This window comes from Manis pentadactyla, chromosome 13 (genome assembly GCF_030020395.1).
Source record: "Manis pentadactyla isolate mManPen7 chromosome 13, mManPen7.hap1, whole genome shotgun sequence".
Lineage (NCBI taxonomy): Eukaryota > Metazoa > Chordata > Mammalia > Pholidota > Manidae > Manis > Manis pentadactyla.
Genome location: NC_080031.1, coordinates 94,465,723 through 94,491,799, shown reverse-complemented (window position 1 = coordinate 94,491,799; position 26,077 = coordinate 94,465,723). Strand labels below are relative to the sequence as shown.

General features: G+C 36.6%; 1 protein-coding gene across 4 annotated transcripts in view; it reads left to right on the top strand.

Annotated features, from left to right (window-relative positions):
• Positions 1–25,790, top strand: part of AFF4 (ALF transcription elongation factor 4) — a 92,448-nt gene extending 66,658 nt beyond the window's left edge. For all 4 annotated transcript variants that reach the window (XM_057490863.1, XM_057490861.1, XM_036907042.2 and 1 more), the window contains 14 exons: positions 409–463; positions 913–950; positions 1,358–1,520; positions 2,149–3,066; positions 6,007–6,095; positions 6,689–6,929; positions 11,935–12,029; positions 12,634–12,697; positions 12,814–12,950; positions 13,212–13,283; positions 14,759–14,852; positions 15,660–15,703; positions 16,956–17,176; positions 20,098–25,790. In XM_057490863.1, coding sequence (XP_057346846.1) covers positions 409–463; positions 913–950; positions 1,358–1,520; positions 2,149–3,066; positions 6,007–6,095; positions 6,689–6,929; positions 11,935–12,029; positions 12,634–12,697; positions 12,814–12,950; positions 13,212–13,283; positions 14,759–14,852; positions 15,660–15,703; positions 16,956–17,176; positions 20,098–20,225 — 2,359 coding nt within the window. In that variant the 3' untranslated portion in view covers positions 20,226–25,790. The remainder of the gene's footprint in view (positions 1–408; positions 464–912; positions 951–1,357; positions 1,521–2,148; positions 3,067–6,006; positions 6,096–6,688; positions 6,930–11,934; positions 12,030–12,633; positions 12,698–12,813; positions 12,951–13,211; positions 13,284–14,758; positions 14,853–15,659; positions 15,704–16,955; positions 17,177–20,097) is intronic.
• Positions 25,791–26,077: the final 287 nt, after the last annotated feature.

The window sequence follows — 26,077 nt, the reverse complement described above, 5'->3', positions numbered from 1 at the left end:
TTTTAGGAGTTCTCTCTCTCTGGTGGACTGTTGAGTATGAGTATGGTAATTTGTTTTAATAATGAATGAGTGTGTGTGTGTGTGTATGCCATTAGAGAAAAATTAGAGATGACAGGTGAGTATCAGTTTGTAGAAGCTGGCTTTTGTTTAATTAGAAAAGAAAGATGAATATTTTACTTATGAAAAAGCTAGAGCTTGTGAAATTGTTAAATTCCTCCTGTCTCAGTTTTCACTTTAGATGTGAACCAAACCAGACAGAGTATGGTTTACTGGTTCTTTTCTTTATTTTTCAATTAAATCTTTGGCTACCATAGTTATTATTTCTAGGATCATTGGTGGGTATTTAATACCCTGGTATGCTATGATAAACTATTCTAAAATAATAATCCTTTTGCCTTTTCCCTCCAGTATGTTAAAAGATGACTTAAAACTAAGCAGCAGTGAAGACAGTGATGGAGAACAGGTGTGTTACTACTCTGTGATTTTTGCCAGTCTCATACAATATTTACTTCTGTTGTATTTTATAAGAATCATAATTGATTAATACATTTATGATGCAGTTATTTAAAATAAGTTCCTGACACTGGAATATTGTTTCGTGCTCTCTTTGGACTTCCATTTTTTTCTTATTTTTAAAAAATTGACTTTTCCTTAATATTTAACGTGGATCAGAAAACATACTCATGAAGCATGAGATTGTTGACAAGAACTGTTAACAGAGCCTTTCATCTTATCCTGGCAGTTAGTTATTCTTGAGGTAAAAACAGCATGTCATAAGTTTTAAGTAAATACTGATGCATACAGATGCATAGAGAAGATAGTTTTTCTATTAAAAGTTCAGATATTGTTCACATTAAGCACATAGTGTGCTATTTATTTATTCAGAGATTTCTTCTCATATTTTAATTTTAGGACTGTGATAAGACAATGCCAAGGAGCACACCAGGAAGGTAGGCATTCTTTTATTTCTTGTTTTATTTGGAGGGGTGAAGTTAACATTTTAGTGATATAAAACTGACCTTATAGAGTAAATACTATCACTTGTGATGGTAGTTGTATAACTCCGTGAATTAACTAAAAATCACACAATTGTACACTTAAAATGGTTGAATTTTATGGTATGTAAATTATCCCTCAATAAAACTGTTTTTAAAAAATAAGCACTAATAGCTAAGCTGCATATGAGAAATTTTTTAAGGAAGCATGTATTTCATTAAAGTGGGAGTTATGGATTCATAGAACTGTGACAGCGTAACAAAGTAAATATTTTAAATGTAGTTGGTTTTTGGATTTGGATGTTTTCCTATTGTCATTGCAAAGAAAACTTTTGAACATTTATGTGTTTTATCTCTTTTAGTAACTCTGAACCTTCACACCATAATAGCGAAGGAGCAGATAACTCTAGGGATGATTCTAGCAGCCACAGTGGATCTGAAAGCAGCTCTGGATCTGACTCAGAGAGTGAAAGTAGTTCTAGTGACAGTGAGGCAAATGAGCCATCCCAGAGTGCATCTCCTGAGGTGAGAGGGAGGCGGGGGGAACCTTCCACAGGCCCTTTCAGGACCCCTAGGGATGGCCAGTTATACCTGATTCAAATATAAGAAATTTCACTGTTTATCTTGGAGGAAGACCAGATACTTCAGTTTCCTTGTTACTTGAACAAATCTTTGGTCTAGATCAAGAACTACTTAAGTTCATATTTCAGGTCACTAAAATACTGGATTTATTTTGTTCGGGCTTCATTTTGTTTTTCAGTGTGGTAAATACATGTTGTGTAGTTATTGCAGATAAAAAGACTTAACATAGTATTATTTTTCTGTAGGTTGATAAAATATGGTTAAAAATCTGTCAATACATCATTTGTTTCACTTTCTGGAACTAAATATACTATATGGTCATTTGTAATTCTGCCTTGGATGTTGGATTTCTAACAGGAAAATCTAATATTTAAAGGCCATAAGGCCATATATAACTAAGCTTGTCTTCTGTGAATAAAGCTTATAGTCAATATTCAGCACTTTGCTTTGGTTCAGTCAGAACTATGAAAAACAAATGCCTTCATGGCATTAGTATGTTTTTCCTCTTCCTTGAGACTGCAAAGGAGGGAGAAATCTTTAGTATTGAAAAAAAGCATATTCTGTTTTTCAGCCTGAACCACCACCAACAAACAAATGGCAACTGGATAATTGGTTGAATAAAGTGAACCCACATAAAGTGTCACCAGCTTCCTCTGTGGACAGTAACATCCCGTCATCTCAAGGCTATAAAAAGGAAGGCCGAGAACAGGTCACTGGAAACAGCTACACTGATCCAGGAGGACCTAAAGAAACAAGTTCTGCTACTCCTGGACGAGACTCCAAAACCATCCAAAAGGGATCAGAAAGTGGGCGGGGGAGGCAGAAGTCCCCTGCACAGAGTGACAGCACAACACAGAGGAGAACCGTGGGCAAAAAACAACCCAAAAAGACTGAGAAGGCAGCTGCTGAAGAGCCCCGTGGAGGCCTGAAGATAGAAAGTGAAACCCCCGTAGACATAGCTGCCAGCATGCCTTCCAGCAGACACAAAGCAGCCACCAAAGGCTCAAGGAAACCCAATATAAAAAAGGAATCCAAATTGTCCCCCCGACCTTCAGCAGAGAAAAAGAAATACAAATCAACAAGTAAATCTTCCCAGAAATCAAGGGAAATCATAGAAACAGATACCTCATCCTCAGATTCGGATGAAAGTGAGAGCCTTCCTCCCTCCTCACAAACTCCTAAGTACCCTGAGAGTAACAGGACTCCTGTTAAACCCTCCTCAGTGGAGGAAGAGGATAGCTTTTTCCGGCAGCGAATGTTCTCTCCTATGGAAGAGAAGGAACTTCTTTCACCCCTCAGTGAGCCTGATGACAGGTTTCCACTTATTGTGAAAATTGACCTGAATCTCTTGACTAGAATACCAGGGAAGCCTTACAAAGAAACAGAACCGCCCAAGGGAGAAAAGAAAAATGTGCCAGAAAAGCACACAAGAGAGGCTCAGAAACAAGCCTCAGAAAAAGTTTCCAACAAAGGCAAGAGGAAACACAAGGTTTGTAAAGCGTTTTTGTTGTTTATGTTTGTAAACATCAGAATCTGAAATGCAGTGGAAATCTCAGTAAGCCTGTGATTAGTTGAGTAGTTGAGTCACAGCTATGAGGGGAAGGAGAGAGTGAGCCCATGACCCAGGTGAGGCTACAGACAGCAGTCTTTTGAGGACTACCTATGCCTCTGCCCATCTCCTCTAAGTATTTAGGATACTTTCTAATTAAAAAATGAGCCAGCGCTTCTATTCAGCATTTGTGCTGGCCAGTGTAGAGGTGAAAGTGAAGCCAAGAGTGCAAACTGGCCTTCACGATATTCTTAAAATTCTGGGTTTAAGTGTCTTTAGTAGGATATGTATTCTGCAGGTTGTCACAATCCCCAGCACTCCTTTCTCTCTTACACCAAGTCACATTTTTTAAATTACTAATTCCAGCTAAAAATTAACTCACCAATTTCGATGTGTCCTTAAGAATTTCCCTATACTGTTTGTTGTATATATGTATACCTGTTTCTTTCCTCTTTCAAACACCCATATCTACAAATTCAGAACTAAAAACATCTGCTGGCATATAAGGAAGCTCTCATCTCTGCATACTTTCAAGATAATTTGGATCTAGAGACAAAGCATACATTTAAGGTCAGCTTGTTTTAGAGTCAGGAAATGTGAAAATTCACAACTGCCTATGATTGGAAATAATAGACATATAATGAAAAGAGCTGAACAACTTATATAAAGATTCTTTGGAAAAAACAACTTGATTTTTCAGCTCTAGTGAAGACACTAGAGGAAAATATATTTTAATAAACTATGCTGAAGAAGAGTATGATTTCCCCTGATGCATGTAAAAGACTGAAAGCATGAGCAGGCGAATAGATAGGTATCAGAATGCCTGTACCAGGAGGACTCAACAAAACCCCAATCCCAGTTGACCTTAAGAAACTCACATAGGAGGGGATAGAAAGAATACAGCATTTTAGCATTTTCTTAACATCAAGTGAGCCAGAAGTTTTTCTCCTTTCTTTTTTTTAAAACCACAGTACTATGTGCAGATTATGATGTATATTTGGACAGACTAGAATACTATTACTATTTTTGACATCTTCAAAGTTGATGATTTTTAAAAATTTGAATTATTAGAAAACAGAAGCTTGCTACTTTTAGTGCTGTCACTAGTAAGTTTCTATTACTGTAGTTTAGGGATGCTTTGTTCAACTAGTAAGCTGTTTAGAGATGCTGGCCCTTATAGCCCACAGCTTTAGATTGCCGGACTTGGTTATGGGATTTAATTCATGGAATTGCGTGAAATAAGAACTTGTATATGATAGGCTCTGCTCTTCAGAAAAATAAGGTCTATCTTGTGGAATTAAGAAATGGTCTTTTTCTGATTAAAAAGTATTACATGTTCTTTATAAGATATTCAAATGTTTAAAATATAATATGGAAATTAGAAGTCCTTTTTACTCTTCTGTTTAAAATTTTACAATATATTTAACTTGTAATTTAAAAACCCTCTTCCTCTAAAAGAAGTACCTCATATCTCCTCCCTTCCCCCAGCTCATTAGCATATATTTTGCCCAAGTTCTTTTATATCAGTATCTGTAAGTCAAATTTTGATTTTATAAAATGTACAGCACCAGGAAATTTTGTAATGATTTTTGAGATTAATGGCTTTGGTAAAATTAAGTGGCAGGGACAATTCCTGGAGATAGAACCAGTGTACTAAGGAGAGATCCAGCTAAGAGTAATAAAGAATGTAGATTCCATTTTCTCATGTTGTTCACATGTCCATCTCTAGTTGTGTAAAGGAACGCATTCTTTTGTTATGGCATAATGTTTGCAGTCTTGTGGTCTGATATTTAAAGTAATAGGAAAACTTAGATTCACCCAAGGAAGGAACATTGACAGTTATAGATGGGCCCACAGCTTTTGTTTAAGTAAAAAAGTTTTTCAAAAATCATTAGACTTGGCTGTAGTCAAAAAGACCAACAGTAACAAGTGTTGGCAAAGATGTGGGGAGGAATTGGAATTTTCATCCCATGCTATTAGGAAAGTAAAGTGATGCGGCCACTTTGGAACAGTTTGGCAATTCCTCAAAAAGTTAAACATAGTGTTACTAATGACCCAGCAGTTCCACTCTTAGGTTTATACCCAAGAGAAAAGAAAAAACATGTTCAAACAACAATTTGTATTTGACTATTCATAGCAGCATTATTCATATTAAACAAAAAGTAGAGACAACCCAAATGGTCATTAACTGATGAATGGGTAAATGAAATGTGGTATACGTACACAATGGAATATATTCAACCATCATAAAAAAAGAAACGAAGTACTGATATATCTGCAATGTGGATGAACCCTGAACATGTTATGTTAAGTGAAAGACACAGAAGGCTGCACATATTGAATGATTCCATTTATATGAAATGTCTAAAATAGGTAAATCTGTAAAGATAAAAACATACAGCTTATTAGTGATGCTAGGGCCCTGGGGGTGGAGAGAATAGGGAGCAACTGCTACTGGGTACAGGGTATCTTTTTGAGATGATGAAAAGGTTCTAAAATTGATGATAGTTGTACAACCCTGTGAATATACTAAAAGCCATTGTGTACTTTTAAAGGGTACATTTTATGGTATGTGAGTTATATCTTAATTATAATTTCTTTCCCCCTGCCCCCCAAAATCATTAGACTGAAAAGATACCATCTAAGAGACTGTATGAAATGTGTTTCAGTATTTGGGTCTGTTGATCTAAAATAGGAGACTTCTTTTCAGCCTTAACACCCAATTCATTCGACATTGTTTAAATGAATTCTTTTACTTCACATTTATCTAATTTCTGAAGTTTATCAGGGATAAACTGTTTGGGGTGACTAGTGCTGGAAATTAAAATTAGATGAATAAAATTCAAACCTGGTAGCTACCTTTTTTAATTTTTCATCCAGAATGAAGATGATAACAGAGCCAATGAGAGCAAAAAACTCAAAATGGAGGACAAGAATTCGGCAGGTCACAAGCCATCCAGCAATAGAGAGTATGTCTCCAAAACCAGTTACATGTGTGTTAATATATGTATGTCATTTGCTATTGGGTACTTTCTGATGTGCGTTTAGAATGTTCTTTTTATACGTGTATCTCACATATATGTATACGCATATATATACCAGATAGCGGGACCTTTTGCTTTTAGCTAATTGGGGTGGAAAGCATTTACGATCTAGTCACTTCTCTCTCCTCTTGTTAGTGGAAGGGTTGTAAGTATAGGATAAGAATGAAAGCTTTACCACTTTCTGGCTGGATGATAAGCTTATGTACAACTTTCAAGAGACTAATTGGTAACTTACAAGCATTAGTATCTTCTTTATTAATCATTTTGTTCATTTATTCAACCAATAGTTATTGAATTCTTATGACAGGTTTAAGCACTGGGTGTATAAACATGGGGAGGGGGACCAGACGAAATGCCTACCCTCATGAAGTGTCTAAGTTCTGTTTTGCAGAAATCATGTGTGCTAGTAATCAAATACGGGAAAACAAAATTGTCTCAAAAGCAGGCATAGAGAAGTGGAAAAAAATCCATCACCCTTATATGACTGGAGAAATGAGGACATTTGTTTGGTTTGGCAGGTCATCTAAGCAAAGTGGTACAAAAGAAAAGGATTTGTTGCCTTCTCCTGCTGGACCTGTTGCTTCAAAAGATCCAAAAACAGAGCATGGCTCTCGGAAGAGGACTATTAGTCAGTCTTCTTCCTTGAAGTCAAGTAATAACAGCAGTAAGGAGAATAGTGGCAGCAGCAAAAACAGTTCCTCCACATCAAAGCAGAAGAAGACTGAAGGGAAGACTTCCAGTAGCTCTAAGGAGGTCAAGGTAAGGCTTTGGGGGCCTGAACCTTTTGAAAATAAATCTCAGTGCCATGTGACTTCTCCAAGGTGATGCTGTGCTTTGAAAATCTTGTAAAACATAGAATTAAGTTTATAGGCCTGTGCATTTTTACTCTCAAAATGTGCTAATCTTAATAATACAAACTTACGCAGTGTCTGAGACCACGAAAGCAGCCAATCAGCTGGCCACATGCATGTTAGTGAAGGTAGAAATCCATAACTGGGAAAGTTCGTTAAGAAAAAGAAACAGTTGATTATGATCTGATTATAAATAGCTCTAGTTGCTACAATTGAGTTCTTGTCTATGGTTTGAAACTGGCTTTGGATTTTTTAGAATTAGATTTCACAAGTTACATTATGTAAAGTGACAAAACAACTATTTTGGCTTTGATTCATGAAGAAGAAAAATATTCTTCAGCTGAGTTAGCACTGGATTTATTCCTAGAACATGATTACAATGTAGGGGAATAGTCTTAATGTTTGCGGATGGGAAATTGGATCACAGATGCTTTTTCAAGGCTGTACTTTATTACATTCTCACCCTTAATTTGGTTACCAGGATATTTGCATTACTTACTAAACTGTTCTAATCAGGAGCAAACTCCCTGATAAAATTAAGAAAATACCTAGATTTTAAAGACTATACAATTCACTGGAATATTATTTGCAATTTGAGTAAACAAAGGTTTGAGAGTTGAAAAAATTGTTTCGAGGCAGTTACTCATGCTTATTAATGTGGTAATTAAATCTTTTAAATTGAGATAATTGTGAACAGTGTATCAGATTGAAATATACGGTAGGCTTTTTCTCCAGCTGGACACCCTTCTGTACTTAATTGGAAAGTCAGTCCTGGTGTCCTTAAAGAACCTGACTATTCTCTTGGCCTCTTTCACTCTCCCAGTTCTCTCTCTACCTGTGGAGTGGATTCTGTCTCCATCTTCCATCCTTTAACTGTAGAATTTGAGGCCTGTATGTTTATTTTTTAAAACCTTTCATCTTTCTCTTTTTTTAAAAAATGCACTCACTAAGTAGAGCTCACCTACTCATTTAGATTTTGTTACCTTATAGTTAGAGCTCACTGCCTGTGTCTCTCCTTGCAGGTTTGTCAGTGCCTTGGAAGCAGGGATTTGTATCTTGTTTTGGTTTTATCCAAATGTTTATCCAGTGTTTGACTTACTGGGTAATCAGGAAACATTTTTTGGATCAAATATAGTTATTTGGTACTCTGTTGTTACTGACAAAATATGAAATATAGGCCTTGACCACTTTAATTTCAAAATCTTATGGCACTTAACAGTTGTTCAAAGCATTAATGTTAGTTTTGGCAATTTCCAATTTAGGCAATTGTATATGAGTTGTTAAAGAAAAATCTATAATTTAGTTAGAAAATATGCTGTTATCATATAACTAGAGAAAAATTAGATAATATGGAAAACCAAAGTTACATTATAGTTTTTATTTTGTTTTCTAGGCCTGTGCATTTTTACTCTCAAAGTGTGCTCATATTTGCTCATATTATCAAATTTTAAAAAATACACTGGCATAAAGTTTATTTCAGTCTCTTATTGTGCTTTTAATATCTGTTAATCTCTATTTATGTTCCTCTTTTGTTCTTAATATTAATTCTCTGTGCCAACTCTTTTTTTTCCTTGATCAGTCCCAGCAGAGGCTTACTCAGTCTTACTTGTTTTTTCAAAATATAGCCTTTGTTTTTGTTGATTCTCTGTAGTTTTCTTGTTTTTTATTTTATTAACTTATGCTCTTATCTTTATGATTTCCCTTACTTTTTTTTTAATGTTTTGTTTACTAAGTTTTAATGATGAATATCATTAATATTTAAATTAATTTTAAGCTTCTTTTCTTTAATATGAACAGGCTACGTGTTTTCCTCTAAACTACTGCTTAGCTGCATCCCACAAAATATGTAATATATATATATTTTTGGTATCATTAATCTACAATTACATGAAGAACATTATGTTTACTAGGCTCCCCCCATCACCAAGTCCCCCCCATATGCCCCTTCACAGTCACTGTCCATCAGCATAGTAAGATGCTGCAGAATCACTACTCATCTTCTCTGTGTTGTACACCCCTGCCCTCCCCCCCCACATTACACATGCCCCCTTTCTTTTTCCCCGCCCTTATCCCTCCCTTCCCACCCATCCCCCCAGTCCCTTTCCCTTTGGTAACTGTTAGTCCATTCTTGGGTTCTGTGATTCTGCTGCTGTTTTGTTCCTTCAGTTTTCCTTTGTTCTTATACTCCACATATGAGTGAAATCATTTGGTACTTGTCTTTCTCTGCCTGGCTTATTACATTGAGCATAATACCCTCTAGCTCCATCCATGTTGTTCCAAATGGTAGGATTTGTTTTCTTCTTATGGCTGAATAATATTCCATTGTGTATATGTACCACATCTTCTTTATCCATTCATCTGCTGATGGACACTTAGATTGCTTCCATTTCTTGGCTATTGTAAATAGTGCTGCGATAAACATAGGGGTGCATATATCTTTTTGAAACTGGAGGGCTGCATTCTTAGGGTAAATTCCTAGAAGTGGAATTCCTGGGTCAAATGGTATTTCTATTTTGAGCTTTTTGAGGAATCTCCATACTGCTTTCCACAATGGTTGAACTAATTTACATTCCCACCAGCAGTGTAGGAGGGTTCCCCTTTCTCCGCAGTCTCGCCCACATTTGTCGTTGTTTGTCTTTTGGATGGTGGCCATCCTTACTGGTATGAGGTGATACCTCATTGTGGTTTTAATTTGCATTTCTCTAATGATGAGTAGCGACGTGAAGCATCTTTTCATGTGTCTGTTGGCCATCTGAATTTCTTCTTTAGAGAACTATCTATTCAGCTCCTCTGCCCATTTTTTAATTGGATTATTTGCTTTTTGTTTGTTGAGTTGCACAAGCTCTTTATATATTTTGGATGTCAGCCCTTTATCGTATCTGTCATTTGGATGTCAGCCCTTTATCGGATATGTCATATATTCTCCCATACTGTAGGATACCTTTTTGTTCTATTGATGGTGTCCTTTGCTGTACAGAAGCTTTTCAGCTTGATATAGTCCCACTTGTTCATTTTTGCTTTTGTTTCCCTTTCCTGGGGAGATATGTTCATGAAGAAGTTGCTCATGTTTATGTCCAAGAGATTTTTGCCTATGTTTTTTTCTAAGAGTTTTATGGTTTTATGACTTACATTCAGGTCTTTGATCCATTTCGAATTTACTTTTGTGTATGGGGTTAGACAGTGATCCAGTTTCATTCTCTTACATGTAGCTCTCCAGTTTTGCCAGCACCATCTGTTGAAGAGACTGTCATTTCCCCATTGTATGTCCATGGCTCCTTTATCGAATATTAAGTGACTATATATGTTTGGGTTAATGTTTGGAGTCTCTATTCTGTTCCACTGGTCTGTGGCTCTGTTCTTAAAAATATGTAATATTTTTATAACTCAGTTTAAAATGTTTTCCAGTTTGCATTGTAATTTCGTCTTTGACTCAATAGTTATTTAAATGTGTATTACTGAATTTCCAAACAGGGAGATTTTCTAGTTATCTTTTTTTGTTTGTTTAAACATTTTAAAAAAATTTTTGTTATCATTAATCTACAATTACATGCAGAACATTATGTTTACTAGGCTTCTCCCTTCATCAAGTCCCCCTCTAGTTATCTTTTGGTTAGAGCTTTTACCTTAATTACATTAGGGCTGGAAAGTGGTCTCCATGGTGCAAATCTTAAGAAATTGTTAAGATTCGCTTTGTAAGAGAGTATAGTATATGGTAGATTTTTGTAATGTCCCTTTTTTTTTATTGGAATAAAGGTAATACACAATATTATGTTGGTTTCAGAAGTATAACATACTGACTCAATTATATATACTAGATGCTGTAATGTTCTGTATTTGCTTGAAAAGAGTATGTATTCTGCACATATTGGGGACGAGGATCTATATCTCACGTACGATTTACATAGAAGAAAAGTGTGCTGAAATATCTGGAAAATTGTTTTATTTTCCAAAGCTTCAGTTTTCCTTCAGTAAATCTAAACTTAGGCATTTATAGATCTACTTACAAACCATAGAGGGAAAGCTTGACCTAGTAATATTCAGGAAGCCATTTCATATACATGCAAACTTTACCATAAAGGGCTTAGTATTTTCTCAAATCTCAGCACTTCTATTTCATTCCTTGAAGTAAGCTGTAATGGAAGGAACTGAAGAGCTCTTACACAAGAAAAGAAAATGGTTACGATTGCCTTTTAAATAGACTTTAAGCATATGAAGAAAAATTATATATTACTGGATTTTCTAATGTTGGAACATTCATGTATTTGTAGGGTAAACTCTACTTATTTATAGTGTTTTATTATGGAAATATGTGTATTCATTTTAATGATAGGCTGGGGAAGCAGTTGGGGAGATAGGATCATAACATTTGCATAAAGGGCTGTGCTCATAAGAGGCAGAAAAAGTTTAAGAATGGTCTGAGCTCTGAAATCTGAACTTAGGGAAGTTGCTCAAGCTCCTTGAGATTGCTTTTTATTCTTACCTAATAACAGTACATGTTTCCTAGAGTTGTTGACTCTAGGAAGTCCTTAGTTAACTTAGTACCTGGTAAATAGTAAGCACATAGAAGTGTTAGATATTATTGCTGTTTTCTTGACCAGTAATTACCAATAAATTTTGTCCTTAGTAGTACTGCTATTTTGATACTAGGTTTGTGTCTTCCTTAAGTTTTAACAAAAGCCTAGGTCGGTGCCTGGCATGTGGTAGACCCCTAATATTAGAGCAAATATTTTGGTTATATAAAATGGGTCTATTCTGAAAGGATGTTTAAGTTCTGAAATTTTATTTTACAATAAGGAAATTAATTACAGAAGGCAATGGAATTCTGTTTCTTTTACCAGTGACTCAGGAAATACTTTTAGTTTAATTTTAATCACCTCACAATTTTCAACATAATTATATATTTTTTTGGTCAGGAAAAGGCTCCAAATAGCTCCTCTAACTGCCCTCCATCTACGCCAACTCCTGATGCTTCTAAGCCTCGGAGAACAAAGCTTGTCTTTGATGACAGGTGAGATAAATACAATTTTTTATGTGTTCAAGAAATCATTCTAGTCACTATTTTTAAAGAAACTCATTTTAATTTCTTTCATTGACCAGAAGAATTCATACTTGTGTTGTGAGCCACAGAATATTTAGATTTTAATTTGAAAGGCACCCACTGGTCCGAGTTTTGCTCCTTTAACTTAATTCCATGACTGTCATAGGGAAGTGAATGATGTACCTTCCAGTAGGACCTTACAGCTGCTGATATCACTGTGTAAAATAGGTGCTTTCTTAAATAAGAACAGTGTTGTTTTTTCTGTCCATTTGGGTAAGTTTATTTCTCTTACACATTTTATTTACCTTAAATCTTTGAAACATGGGTATGGTAGTATTTGATACTAGAGAGCTTTGATGTCTATTTCCTAAGTACAAAATTTGCCATTAGTTGGCCAAAATGATTTATTCTCTTAACCCAGTATAAACATTTGTCAGAAAAAACTGAATTGAATGTTTAGTAATAGCTCATTTACCTGAGAACATGAAAACTGGGGGTTGCTGGAGATTAAAATGAACTAATACTATCTTACAAAAATATTTAGCACTATTTATAATAAAAATTTACATTGCAGAAATTATTCAGCAGACCATTATTTACAAGAAGCAAAAAAGCTAAAGCACAATGCAGATGCTTTGGTATGTAACTATTTTCACATTTATGTATTTAGTCAAATTAATTTGAATCTTTGTATGTTGCTTGTTGCCACAGTGTATTGGTGCAGCTCTCGTTACCTTTATTCTCCTTTCTTCAGTCTGACAGGTTTGAGAAGGCCATATACTATCTCGATGCAGTGGTATCTTTCATCGAATGTGGGAATGCATTAGAGAAAAATGCTCAGGAATCCAAATCCCCATTCCTTATGTATTCAGAGACGGTGGATCTCATAAAGTGAGTAGGGAAATTTGCCAATCATGGGCACTATTATATTTCTCTTGCCCATCTGGGCACGGGCTGATATAACTATATATGGTAAAGCTAAAAAGGATGCTTAAATCCTTTGTTATCCTTATCTAAGGAGAACTAGCTACTTCAACGGTATTTTTACCTTTATTTAGGTTTTATTCTAATGTTTTGAGGACTGAGGAAGTAGTCATAAGGTCAAGGTGATGTATTATGTCTTGTGTCATTTGTTTGTTATTTTAATCACAGATACACTATGAAGCTAAAGAATTACTTGGCACCAGATGCTACAGCTGCAGATAAAAGACTCACGGTACTTTGGTAAGTGTTGTATGTTCTAGTCTATGCTAAATGACAGGCAGTTCCATCGTAAGTTGTGCTATGCTCTTCTGAAAGTTATCCTTTAGTCAGCCTTTGGTAACCCAGTCATAAATCTATTCTTGATGGATGAAGTAGAACATAACTCAAAATTTCTACTAAAAGATTTTTGTGGTTGTCAGTCACTGATACATCATCCTCTTGGCAAAAGCCTTGGTAGAGTGGGACTGGTACTAGAATTCTCCATTGTCTTAAGTGGTCACTTTTCCAGACTCTTGTTTCGGTATCCTCTCTCTATTCCCATATATTCCTTTCCTTCGGGAGCAAATGTTTAGCTTGCTCAGAATAAAGAATGTGGCTTGTTACCCTATGATTTCACTAATTTGTGGAATCTAAAAACAAAACAGCAGTAGACTCATAATGATAAGTTCCTCGTGGTTCCCATGGGGGAGGAGTTGGGGTGGGTGGGATAAAGGGGCACAAAAATCTCAATCATAATATAAATTGGTCATGGGGATGGTAGCACAGCATGAAGAATATGGTCAGTGATTCTGTAACATCTTCCTGTGTTGACAGAGACTAACTGCACTTGTGGGGGTGAGGAAGAATATGGGTCAGTCTTGAACCACTGTGTTGTGTACTTGAAACTAATATAGGATTGTATGTCAGGTGCACTTCAGTTTAAAAAAAAAAGAATGTGACTTGTTTGCCAGTCCCAGGTAGGTATTACCAGTTAGTTCTTACTGAAATTTTGAACATACAAAGTATTTACTTTACCTGGCACAGTGTTTAACAACTGGGAGTGCACCTGTGGGTAAAGCTGACATGGTTCTACTTGTCATGGAGCATAGTATCTAGTGTAAAGAGGCAGAAATGAATTAGAGCCACAAAGTATACTAACTTAGTACTCTGAAAGAGTAGGGAGACCTTGTCTTTAGGTAGAGGGAACGTGTACAAGGGCTGGATAGTGGGAAGAAACTGGAAAATGTCAAGGAACTAGGAGACCTTTGAGAAGTGTCTGACAGGAGAGGAGGGCAGCAATGATGAGACAGGGCCTCGAATGCACACAGCCATGTTAAGGTTTGTGTGTGTTACATCAGAGTTGTGAAATTTGTAGTTGAGTTTCCACTTTTTGTTGTTTAATTCAGATTATTTATAATTTGGTCTAGAAATTCTGCCTCTCAGTGGTTTTTTTAATGCATATGTTATAGTGACATGTTGGTGTCCTATGGGTGAAGTTTTGATTCTTGAACATCAACAAATAGGCAGCTAGTTGTCAGTTTGTCCCCCGCCACACCCAGGGAGTATACCATAATAGGAGGACGTCTTTTGGTTTTGCCTAAGGGTTAGTGTTGTTGACCTTATGTCATGGTCCGGTTGTGTGAGCCAGTCCTATACTCTTACACGATACAAAGGTTGTGCACATGTGGCCAGAGTCTGCTGTCCTGGTAAATAAGTTGCCCTTTTCCGTTGGCCAGCCTGCGATGCCAGTCTTTGCTATACCTGAGGCTCTTCAAACTGAAGAAGGAAAATGCCCTGAAGTACTCAAAGACACTGACAGAGCACCTGAAGGTAAGTGTGCAGAGAAGACAATCCATTTCCTAGGAGACAAAAATCCACGAAGTCCTCAGTCTCCACCCCAAAAGTGCCTTCATGGTTTACCTATCACAGCAGGGGAGGAGCTGTTGTTTGGAAACTTTCAAAGAAGTGTGAGGTTTTGGAAAGTTTTTAAACCCACATATATGATGGTAGCCATATACTGGAGCCCTTAATAACAATTCAGTAGATGTATCTATTTTTATCATGAAATCTAATTTATGCTTTTAAAATGGGTTTTTGTTTTCATACCATCCTTCCTTAGACTGTTATCTTAGTTTCCTAAAAAATGTCTTGCTATGTTTTTTCATGACAATACCACATAAATCTTCCTAAAATCCTGCCCTGATTAGCTTACCATTGCCTATAGGGTCCAGGCTTCTTACCCTAACCTTCAAGGCCCTCCCAGTCTCTCTCTCTCATTCCTTATCTAAGTCTCTGCTCCAGGAAAACTGTATGGGTCACATACAGTATTTTTCCTGAAGCCTGTGTACATAGCTTCTCTCTCCTTCCCTTCCCCTCTCCTCTGTGTGTCTCTCATTCTTTGACTCTCCCTCTTAACTCTTCCAGAACACCCCAGCTCTCACCTAAATAACTACTTTCTGTTGCACGTTTATACACACACACACACACACCACACACACACACACACACACACACACACACATTTTGGTTTCTTAAATTTATAAAGCTTCTTAAAAGATCAGTTCTGGCTCATACATATTTAGTACTTCATAAGTAGTGTATTCTTTAAAAATTAAGTACATTTTATTTCCTCCACAGAATTCTTATAATAATTCTCAAGCACCATCACCTGGCTTGGGAAGGTAGGTAAATTTTATTCTATAAAATATTGTTTGTACCAAGTTTATTTTTATGTAAAGGTAGAATGAATGGGTAGCGTCCAGTTTCCAAAAATAGAAAAATGACAACCTTTTAAAAAATTAAAGCCTCTCTAATAAATAAAGTATTTTTTAAAGTTACCATATTTTTCCTGTTTATTTTTTTATAAGCTTAAAATATGGTAATGAACATAATCTTAGAAGGATTTAGAGAGGGGTCATTTCACCAGCAGAAATCTGAGCTTTTAATGGCACCTCAGCCATTCTCGCGATTTGATTTCTCTAGCCACTTGAGCTTTTATCAAGTGGGCTTATCTTTACTCAAGTCTTGATGCTACCAGAATTTAGTAACAGTGGCATGACTGTGGTTTCTTCTCCGTTCCTGCATCACTCCCAGCTCATCCACCCGCAAAAAGGGGGGAAGTACCATGGAGCCTTTTTTTTTTAAAATAAGTTTATCTGTTCAATTATTTTATGTTAGTTGACATTGTCTTTGCCTATATGTATTTTCTTTGCCAAATTTATAGTGCTAAAAGTACAGATAAAAATATTCTGAGGTGGTTTTTACCCCCAACTTTTATTTGATTTTCCTTTTTTCATATTGGGGCATTTTTTTATATGGGGCATTTCCACAAATTTTGATACTGTTGAAGTGAACCTGCCAGATTTTAACATGTGTTTTCTAGGAAATATTTAATTGACAGGAAGCTTGAGATGATTGCAGTTGATCAGGAAAGCTGTACCTCTTTGTCATCTGTGAATAATTTGCTTAAACTAGGAAAGTACCAGAAATTATGGAGTTCAAAATAAGATGTTACCATCTACTATCACAGATTTTTTGTGTTAAATTGTTAATTCCACCTAACTTCCTACAAGATAATTTGAAAAGTGCTAATTATAATGCCTGAATAGATGGGAAGTGTGTTGAGCGGGTAGTGAGGCAATCCAGTTTCTAATTCTTTGAACTGCTGCTAACAAGGTACATGACTTTCTCAGTTCTTTTCCATCTCTTGTTCTGTTGCCATTCATTAAAAACAAGAGTCCAAATAAGGTGATTATTCACAGTACTCTTCAGTGAACTGAGTACTAATTCAGAAGAAATTGTACTTCTCTGGGAACACTTCTAGTTTAAAAGAGTCTCTAATTTGAAAAGTCTTGGAAGAGCCACCAGCAGGACATTGATTTCCTCATGTTCATCATCACCATATGAATGAGCTCCCTGTTTCTGTGTGTGTAGCAAAGCTGTTGGGATGCCTTCACCTGTTTCTCCAAAGCTGTCGCCAGGCAATTCAGGAAGTTACTCTTCTGGGGCCACCAGTGCTTCAGCAAGTGGTTCTTCAGTGACCATTCCACAGAAGATCCACCAGATGGCAGCCAGCTATGTTCAGGTTACATCCAACTTCCTCTATGCTACCGAAATTTGGGACCAAGCTGAACAGCTTTCCAAAGAGCAAAAAGGTAGGGAGAGGTCTCTGGAGAAACTTTGAGGGATGTAACTGTTAAAGGGAGCTTTTATGATCTAGATAAATAAGTGTCTGTTCTGCATTGGTTTACTATTTACTCTAGAATTAATGATAATCAGTTTGCTAATCTTCATTGCTTAGCAGTCCTACTGAATTTGATCAAAAAGTACCTTTCACTATACTGGTGACACAAACTAAACTAAAAATAGTTTTAGTTGAAGACAAATATGCCTTTGTTCTGGCACATTAAATGCAGCTCATACTGTAAATGTAGTATATATGTTCAACTCTCAGATGGTTAAGAGTAGATTTGACTATAGGTGTAGGATTACCTCCAGACATCTTGTACATATAAGAAGTTTAATACAAAATAAAATGCATTCATATGGGATATTTAGGTATATTGGAAGAAACTTATGTGATAAAAGAGATTATAAAAGGAATAGATTTCTAGCATATTATCACTTGAGGCTTTGCACCTGAAGTTTATCTCCCAAACTAAGAACTTTGAGAATTACAATAAAGTATTTATAAATCTTAGGAAAAAGTACTATATAAACACTATTTTATTTTAGTAATGTGATTTGCAAATACGTGTGTTAAGCATCTATTCAGATAGGCCCTTTGTAGAGAAACACTAACACTGCCTCTCAATCAAGTGTTCTTCTGTCACAGAGTACATTTAAATGCTTCAAGTATAAACCGGTAATTAGATGAAAACAAAAGATTCTTATCCCTAAGGAAGAGTAATGGTGAGAGAAAGATAGAAGGGGATCTAACATAAAGTTGTATTTTTAAAAACATTATTTGTTCCTAAAATTTTAAATATTCTCAGTACTGCTCAGGAAAGGTTACAAAACTGAATTCTTTCAGTCACCCCTATTTACCTTAGTTTCCATTCTTCAAGTGACACTGTTTTTCTAGCTACATTTTTTTTTTCATCTTTTTCTCTTTTTATTGTTGTTAACTTTTTGTATGGCAGTTTTCAAACAGGGACTGACTAAAGGAAAGAATGGTGTAATGAACCTCATGCACCTTTTACTCAACCTTTAGTTCCAACAACACAGCATTTTGCTAATCTTGTACTCTCTCTCTCTCCTAGACTTTTCTTTTCCTTGGAGTATTTTCAAGCAAATACCAAATTCATGACATTTCACCCAAACATACTTTGTATATGCATCCTTAGGTGATAAGGGCTTTTAAAAAACATGACCACTGTACCTTTGTCACAGCCACCAAAATGAACAATAACTCCTTTATGTCATCTAATACCTATTCTACGGGATTTTCTTGTCTCAAACATGCCTTTTTAAACAGTTGGATTGGTTTCAAACAAGATCCAAATGTTCATTGATCAGTCCCATAAGTATTGGCATCCTTCCACTTTTTTTTGGCCGTGCCATTGCTATCTAGTGGAAACTGTGCTATAGGATGTGCCATATTGTGGATTTGACTGATTATCCTTCCTGGTATCAGCTGGCTTGATTAGGTAGAAATTTATTATTTTAGATTGGAATGTTTTGTAGGTGGTGCTCTGTGTTTCCTATTATATCGTATTAGGAAGCATGTAATGGTTCTCTCTCTTTCAGTGATAATTAAGATTTTACTGTTGATTCATTCAGGTGGTGTCGGCATGACTCATTTTGATGTTAAAGTCCTTATTAAACTTTGATTTATGCCTTTGCCATCTATTGGTGATCATATCTGTGTCCCTTTTCCAGAAGAAACAGGAAATTCATCTCAAGAATTTCTTACTCTGATATTCCTGTGCTGGCTGAATTCTGTAAAGACTCTTTTCTCCTCAGCTGTTTGATTACTTTTTGCCTTGTTTGAGTAGGCTGAGATCTTGACCATGAGAATGACTTTCTCTGTATGTGTAAAAACACTCCTTTACTGTCTGTGAGTCCTGCCTCCCTTTCTCTTCTCCCAAAATTGCATTTTACTGTTAGGATCAGATGTTAGGATATTGTCTTCCCCCTTCCTCCCTACACCTGTCCTCACATGCACATCAGCCTGTATTTGTTCACATAAGGAGAATCCTTTCATTTTTATCCCTTGCATTTTTGAACTACTGTCTAAAGCATGGGATTTAATTTATCAGTACTGCGTCACAGATGATAACAGGCTGGTTGGATACAGGGTCCTGTCATAAGTGTTTAACCTCACAGGGGCTGTTATGGGGAAACATGCAAAGAACATCCTCCTTGCTTCTTATACACCAACGGACTATCTGCTTTTTTATTATTATTATTATTAAAGTATCATTGATACCCAATCCCAATCTTACTTACGATGGCTTCACATACACAAAACAGTGGTTCAACATCACCCATATTATCAAGACCTCCCCATCTCTGTTGCTGTCAACTATCACCATAGTATGATGTTATAGAATCATTAATTGTATTCTCTGTGCTTTATTACTATGCCAGTGACCTACCTATGTTGTGATTGCAAATTATTGTGCCCCTTAGTCCCCTTCTCCCTTCCTCCCCACCCTCTCTAACTCCTCCCCATTGGTAACCACTAGTCTCTTCTTGGTGTCTATGAAGACTACTTGCTTCTTTCACAAAAGCAGTACACAGAGAGTTTAGTAATGAATAATTGTGGCACTGAGCCCCATTTTAATAGTGTTTACTGCATACTAACAATTTATAATTTCTGTTACGTAATTATGCTTATATGTATAACAATTAACTTCTGACCATTCAGGAATGTTCCATGACTTAGGGAAAAATATGTAACTTGAAAGGTTATGGGATGGATGGCTTGTTCTGAAATAGACAGTTACCATTTTTGTGTAGTGGGAGTGTTTTTTGACTTTATATGAATACTGTTCTACAGTCTAGACTAAAAATTTTAAAGCAGTGATTCAAAAAAGCATGCATCATTTAATGAGTGTTTTTGGTTTTCCAGAATTCTTTGCTGAACTGGATAAAGTAATGGGTCCTCTCATCTTTAACACAAGCATCATGACAGACCTAGTTCGGTATACCCGGCAGGGACTACACTGGCTGCGCCAGGATGCCAAGTTGATATCTTGAACTGAACATATTCTCGTTGCCTCTGATTTTCTCCACAACACTGTGTCACATCACGAAGGAAAACTGCCATAACATGCCACCTAGTCAACACTAAGAATGAGGAATGGTTTTCTCCTCCCTGGTTTATGTGGTGTTGTTTTTTATAATCCAGAGCCATGTCAGTTGATCCCTTCAATATTCCCAAGACGTAAAATGATTTTAGTGCTTTTAAATTTGCAGCACATTGATAAGGTGGTTTCAGTGATCTATAATGAGATTGAAATTCCATTTGGAATTTATGATTCATCAATTGAAGTTCTATTTATTTTAATTTTTTTTAAGTCCCCAGTTTGGGGCTGGCTAGTTTAAAACTTAGTTATTTCTGCCTAAGAATTTGCTCCATTGGATATTTAGCGTAAATTTAATGTAGGCATTTTTATTTATATATTTTGGGAGATTTGTTACCTAATAATATCTTTTTGTGGTAGCTCTTCTAAGAGCAAGAGTTGGTTCATCTAAAATATGGACATGTTCTTTCTGCACCTACTACCTGCTGTTATTTCAGATCTTAGCTACATTTTTATTATTGCAGAATTTATACTTAGTATTAAGGATATTCTACACATGAACAATATGAGAAGATGGCATTCTACATGGATGTAAAATGAAATGTGTCTGATTGGGTATTCATTATTTCAAGAACTGTGAATGGGTTAACACTAGCGATCACAAGGTGACTATAACTTGCATTTAATGTATTACAAAAGAAGGCAGGCAGACTTTCTAGAAGCATATGTGAAGGGTTTCGGAAAAGGACAATCTTGAACTTTATGAATTTTATTCATACCATGTGTTCTTTTTTGTTGCTAATAATTTGATATTTCATTGAAACAGTGAGTTACTGTTGAACAAAGGCTGATCCAACTCCTGAGTGTTGCTGCCCGTATCTCTTTCATTGATGATATTTGAAGGGTAAAGTCACTCTTCACAAGTCTTACCTGAAAAATCTTTCCCCACACTAGATTGTGGTGCTCTGATAGGAGCATGCTGCGACCCATGTAGGGGTGGATGGACTGGAGCTTTGATGTGTGTGCTTTGCTATACAACTTGCAGTTCTAATGCCTGACATGGAGAGGATGAAATTCTCCTTTTAAACCTATCTTGTCTTTACTCGCTTTTACTATGAAGGCCCTCATCAATGATGAGATCAGAGAATTCACACTAAGAAAGTACCTAACTGGGTTCATTGTGAGCTCTCTTGGGAAGGAGAGGGGAGCAGACCTGGAGCTTAAGAAGCCAGCTCTGTAAGACTTGTATATCAAAGCACCTTTCCCTATAAAGGTACATAGAGGAATCAATGATGAGAAATGTACCTTCTGCTTTTGTTTTTAGTTCCCCTATCATGTCTGGTGTGCCTTAAACCTTAACCTATAAACGAAGACCCTGTGGAGTGTTTACAGATAAAGTTTTACACTAGGACCAGACCACCCATACCTTTGGTCTTCTGCAGTAATAGTGCTAAAATTCTCTTTCCTTTTCAGTCTTCCTTTAGGGTCCCATAAAAATAATTCAGAAAAGCTAATTCTTTGATACATGACTTAGTCTAACCTGTTGGGTAATGCTGCTTCAAATAAGAGTTTGCCCTTGTCCCCCCATTCCAAAAGTGAATCAAGCCAGCCACAAAAAAAGGATTGCCCTGCTATTTATAGATGATTGCTGAGGCTTGAAATGGGAGAAGAGGGATAGAATATCTCCAAGCCCAGTGGTACAGTGAATCTTCTGTGTTTGAGACTCTTTCACATTTCTGAAGCTAGTGAACTTTCATTGTCCTGTGGCCTCCTATTTATAGAGCTTCTTAACTGTCTTGTACTGCAGGTTGTTTTTATGAATCATTAAAGATTAGAATCTGCAAATTATGTTGAATTTAACCTTTTCCCTTGGATAAATTGCCTCTGATATCATTCTAACTTAATCTTACTGTATTTTAGGAACAGGTTTCCTTAAGAGGACAGCTTCTCAGTGTTCATAGTAATTATTCAGTTAGAAACTTGCCACTGTTAATCAAGTAGGTGTATGTCCTATGCATCTCTGATTTCTCTGACTCTGATTTCTTAATTTGCAGTGATGTCTTAGAAATGGAAAAAGTATCCTCTGAGCTTTTAGACCTTCAGCAGCAGTAGCCAGTGGGGTGCCTCTGAGTTCTAGCATGCTCGCTGAAAGGCAGCAGGGGCATTTCTGGGGTCATACCGACATTTTGTTAAAGCAGAGTTGCGGGCATGTCTTATGGTGCTGCTCTGAGATATTCTCTCTATATAACTGTGCTACTTCTTGGAGAATGAAAGTTTTCAAGCTTTTGAGTATGGAAGGTTTTTCCCACTAGGTGGTGGTGGGCAGTGGATCGAAGTCCTATCCTAAATAATTGAATTCTCAATGTAATAGTCTATGAAAACACCACTCCCTCTCCTCTGTGTTCCTCTCCTCAGAAGTTCTGTCTGTGTCTTCATCTGCTCCAGCATATACGTGGGACTCCTTTACAAGTGACCATTCCTCCTTCCTCAGTAGGTGTCTTCGATGTACTCTAACTGTTTAAAACTGAATTTGACGAGTGGCTAAAAACTTACTTCATCTGAGACTTGTACTTAATATATAGTTAATTATAAAAGTAGCAACCATTTAACAAATTACTCTGTTGACTGCTCTTTAAAACCACACTTGTATGCCAGGAGGCAGTAGCCTATACCATTGGACTCTTTACAGGCAACAAACCAATAGATTGCTGTGGGTAAAGTTGTCACATGGTAGACTAGCCCAGGCCCAAACTCTAGCTGGGGAGCATTCTGCCCATTTCTTGCCCCAGTGCCACCTTTTCCTGGGCAAGTAACCAAGAACTGACTTCCTAAGCAATGAGTACTTCAGATAAATTTACAGCTATTGTTGCTGAAAAGTGGAGAAAGTTGACCATCACTAATTCTCCAGTGTAAAAGCAATCTAGAGTAATGTGTGCACATGCCCACATGTGCCTGTGCTCTGGGGAGCTCTTGCACTGATGGATCCATAGGCATCTGGGCTGCACTTTGAATGACACACTTTGTGGCTTTATTAGATTCACTATTGTTGTTTTTTTAAATTGTTGTTTGTTTCTTTTCATTAAAGAGAAGTTTGATCAGCTAGATCAGACAGCATCATTTTGTATTTTGTATACAGAAACTTTGGAAAATTACCTTTATTGAATAAGCTTGTATTGTGAAGGAAGAACCTACAAAAGGCACCTGTTCTATGTGAAGTTCTGGTTGTGTAGGCCAGCAACACTCTTTGGAGTTTCAGAGCAGCCAGTGGTTGCTCCGGTTAGTGATGCCTGGTTGTGTAAGAGGAGAGGTACGCTGTGCACTCTTCCAAGTGTGAGGGTATGCAACTTTGGATTTAAAATTATGTACACATACACACTTTATATATATGTATGTATGTATGAAAACATGAAATTAGTTTGTCAATAATGTGTGTGTTTAGTATTTTAGCTTAGTGCAACTATTTCCACATTATTTATTAAATTGATCTAAGACACTTTCTTGTTGACACCTTGAATATTAATGTTCAAGGGTGCAATGTGTATTCCTTTTAGATTGTTAAAGCTTAATTACTATGATTTGTGGTAAATTAACTTTTAAAATATATTTGAGCCCTTCTAGTATAATAGGGCTCTTACAGGGTGGGAAGGATTTTAATTTTCCAGTTGTTAATTGAACAAAGTGGCCTCATTAGTATTTTGATTCACAGGCATTTGCCTCTGGGCCCCAGAACCAGCTCTGGGAAGGCTGTGGGGGCACACGAGGGTGGTGGTGGTGGTGTTGGAGTGAACTGGGAGGCAAAGCATTTCAGATCCATATAGGCGCCTGTAGATCACATTGCCTAATTACATGGAACCCAGATTTCATTTCAATTTAATGTGTCATTGTGTTGGGCAGACTTTTTTCCAATAATAAAATAATATTGTCCATCTGAGGTTGCTGTTCAGTATAAATATTGAATGACTTGGAATTTGTTGTGGCAAGAGGCCAAATTGGTCATATTTGTGAGCCTATCTTTCACATACTCACTAATGGAGAAATTCGTTCATACCCCCAGACCCTAGAACCAAACTGGCAAGTGACAGGAAGTAAGTTATCAGTAGTTGGTAAAGCAGATGCTGATTCTATTCACTTGAACCCTGTGGTTAATTTAAAAGAACTACTGTCTCCAGAAAAATGAATGGAATGAATATCTAAATCTCTTATTTTCTATGGAATTTGGTCATTAAATAGTCATTAAAGTTAAGTCTAACCAAGTCTTAGAGATGTTAAGCATCATCAAATAGCAGCCCAAAGCAGCCACCCTGTCACGAGGCTCAGTGGGGGAATGCCAGCTTTTCTCCCGCTGCTGTCATTGTTCAGCAAAGCCTTAATTGCAGCTCTTAAAAAGAAACCAACAAGAAAGCTCTCTAAATGAGCATGGAAAAAAGCTCCCACCCAGGAATTCTAGTTAATACTCAGTTCTCACCACCTACTGCTTTCACATGGGGTTTCTTTTCAGATTTTAATCATTGGAATTTTCTACCTGTTATGTTTCTCTCTGGAAGGTATCTGTTTGGAAACACTGCCATTCAAATCAGTGCCATGATTATCTATACTGTTGAGTTTGTTGTTCAAGAAGTGTCCCCTTTTTACAACTTTATGCACAAGCCTGGCAAGTCACTGACCTGAGCATTCAACAGTGCTTGGGGCGGGGTGGGGTGGGGCTCACCAACGAGGCTGGCGCCGTCGGCAGTGCCTGAAGAGGCACCACCTTTGAGGACCAGACGTGGGGTTGGTAAGCGTGGTTATGAAAATTTCTGTCTAGCATCTATTTGGAATAGTCTTAAGAAATTTTGTATGTGGAGGATGGAAATGCTTATATATTTATTGAATCGTTTAATCTTATTTGAAGGTAAAATTAATTGGTGAAAAATGGTTTGATATTTGGGGAGGGTTTTAGAGGGGAAGTAACGCCACTGATAAATTAAAAGCCTTGTTATTTTGCAGAAAGGTACTGTTAGTGTCTGATAGGATGTCTTTGTTTTGTACATGATTCAAATCTTTGTTTTACATTTCTTTTATCCAAAATATTTAGGCATCTGACATTTGCAACCAAAATTTCAATTGAATACTGTGATTTTTATTTGTTGCAATACATTAAAATTTCAGAGGTACTTTGGGGCTCAAAAGCTAGGATTTCTAAGTCAGTATGTGCATTTCACATAAGCTGTTCATGGTGAGCAAAGTATTATATACTAACTAGATTTTTCCACATCTGTATAGTATATTATATGTATTTTGTGGTATTGAGATTATAGAAAGTTTAGACTGTCAAACATGCGTTTAATGTGTATTTTTAAACAAATTTATGGCAATTAAAATATTTGGAGACAAGGGTATCACATTTCAATTTGTAAAAATCTTTTTAACTCTACTGTGTCATTAAGATGCTTTGTATAATGCCAAACCATAGCTGGAGAAACTAAATTTAATAAATATCAAATAGATTTTCTGTATTAAAGTTGATAAACACTGTGCTCTTTACACTTCCTCAACTCTTGTCCTGCCCTTTATGTAATTGCTGTTCTGTATTGCATGGTCCAGTGCTATTCTTCTTTAAAAGTCTGGTCCCACCAGTCCGGGTCTCATTTTCTGAATTCAGAAATTCTGAACTTGCCATGGGTCCTTTTCCATAGATCAGAATTTGCCCTGCTTGAACAGAAATCTTAAATCCTTTCTGCTGCTGTTGGTGGCTTGGGCTTTTGTTTTATTAAAGGCGGTTTTTTCATGCAGCTCTACCTCTGTTCCCGTCATAGACAAACAGGC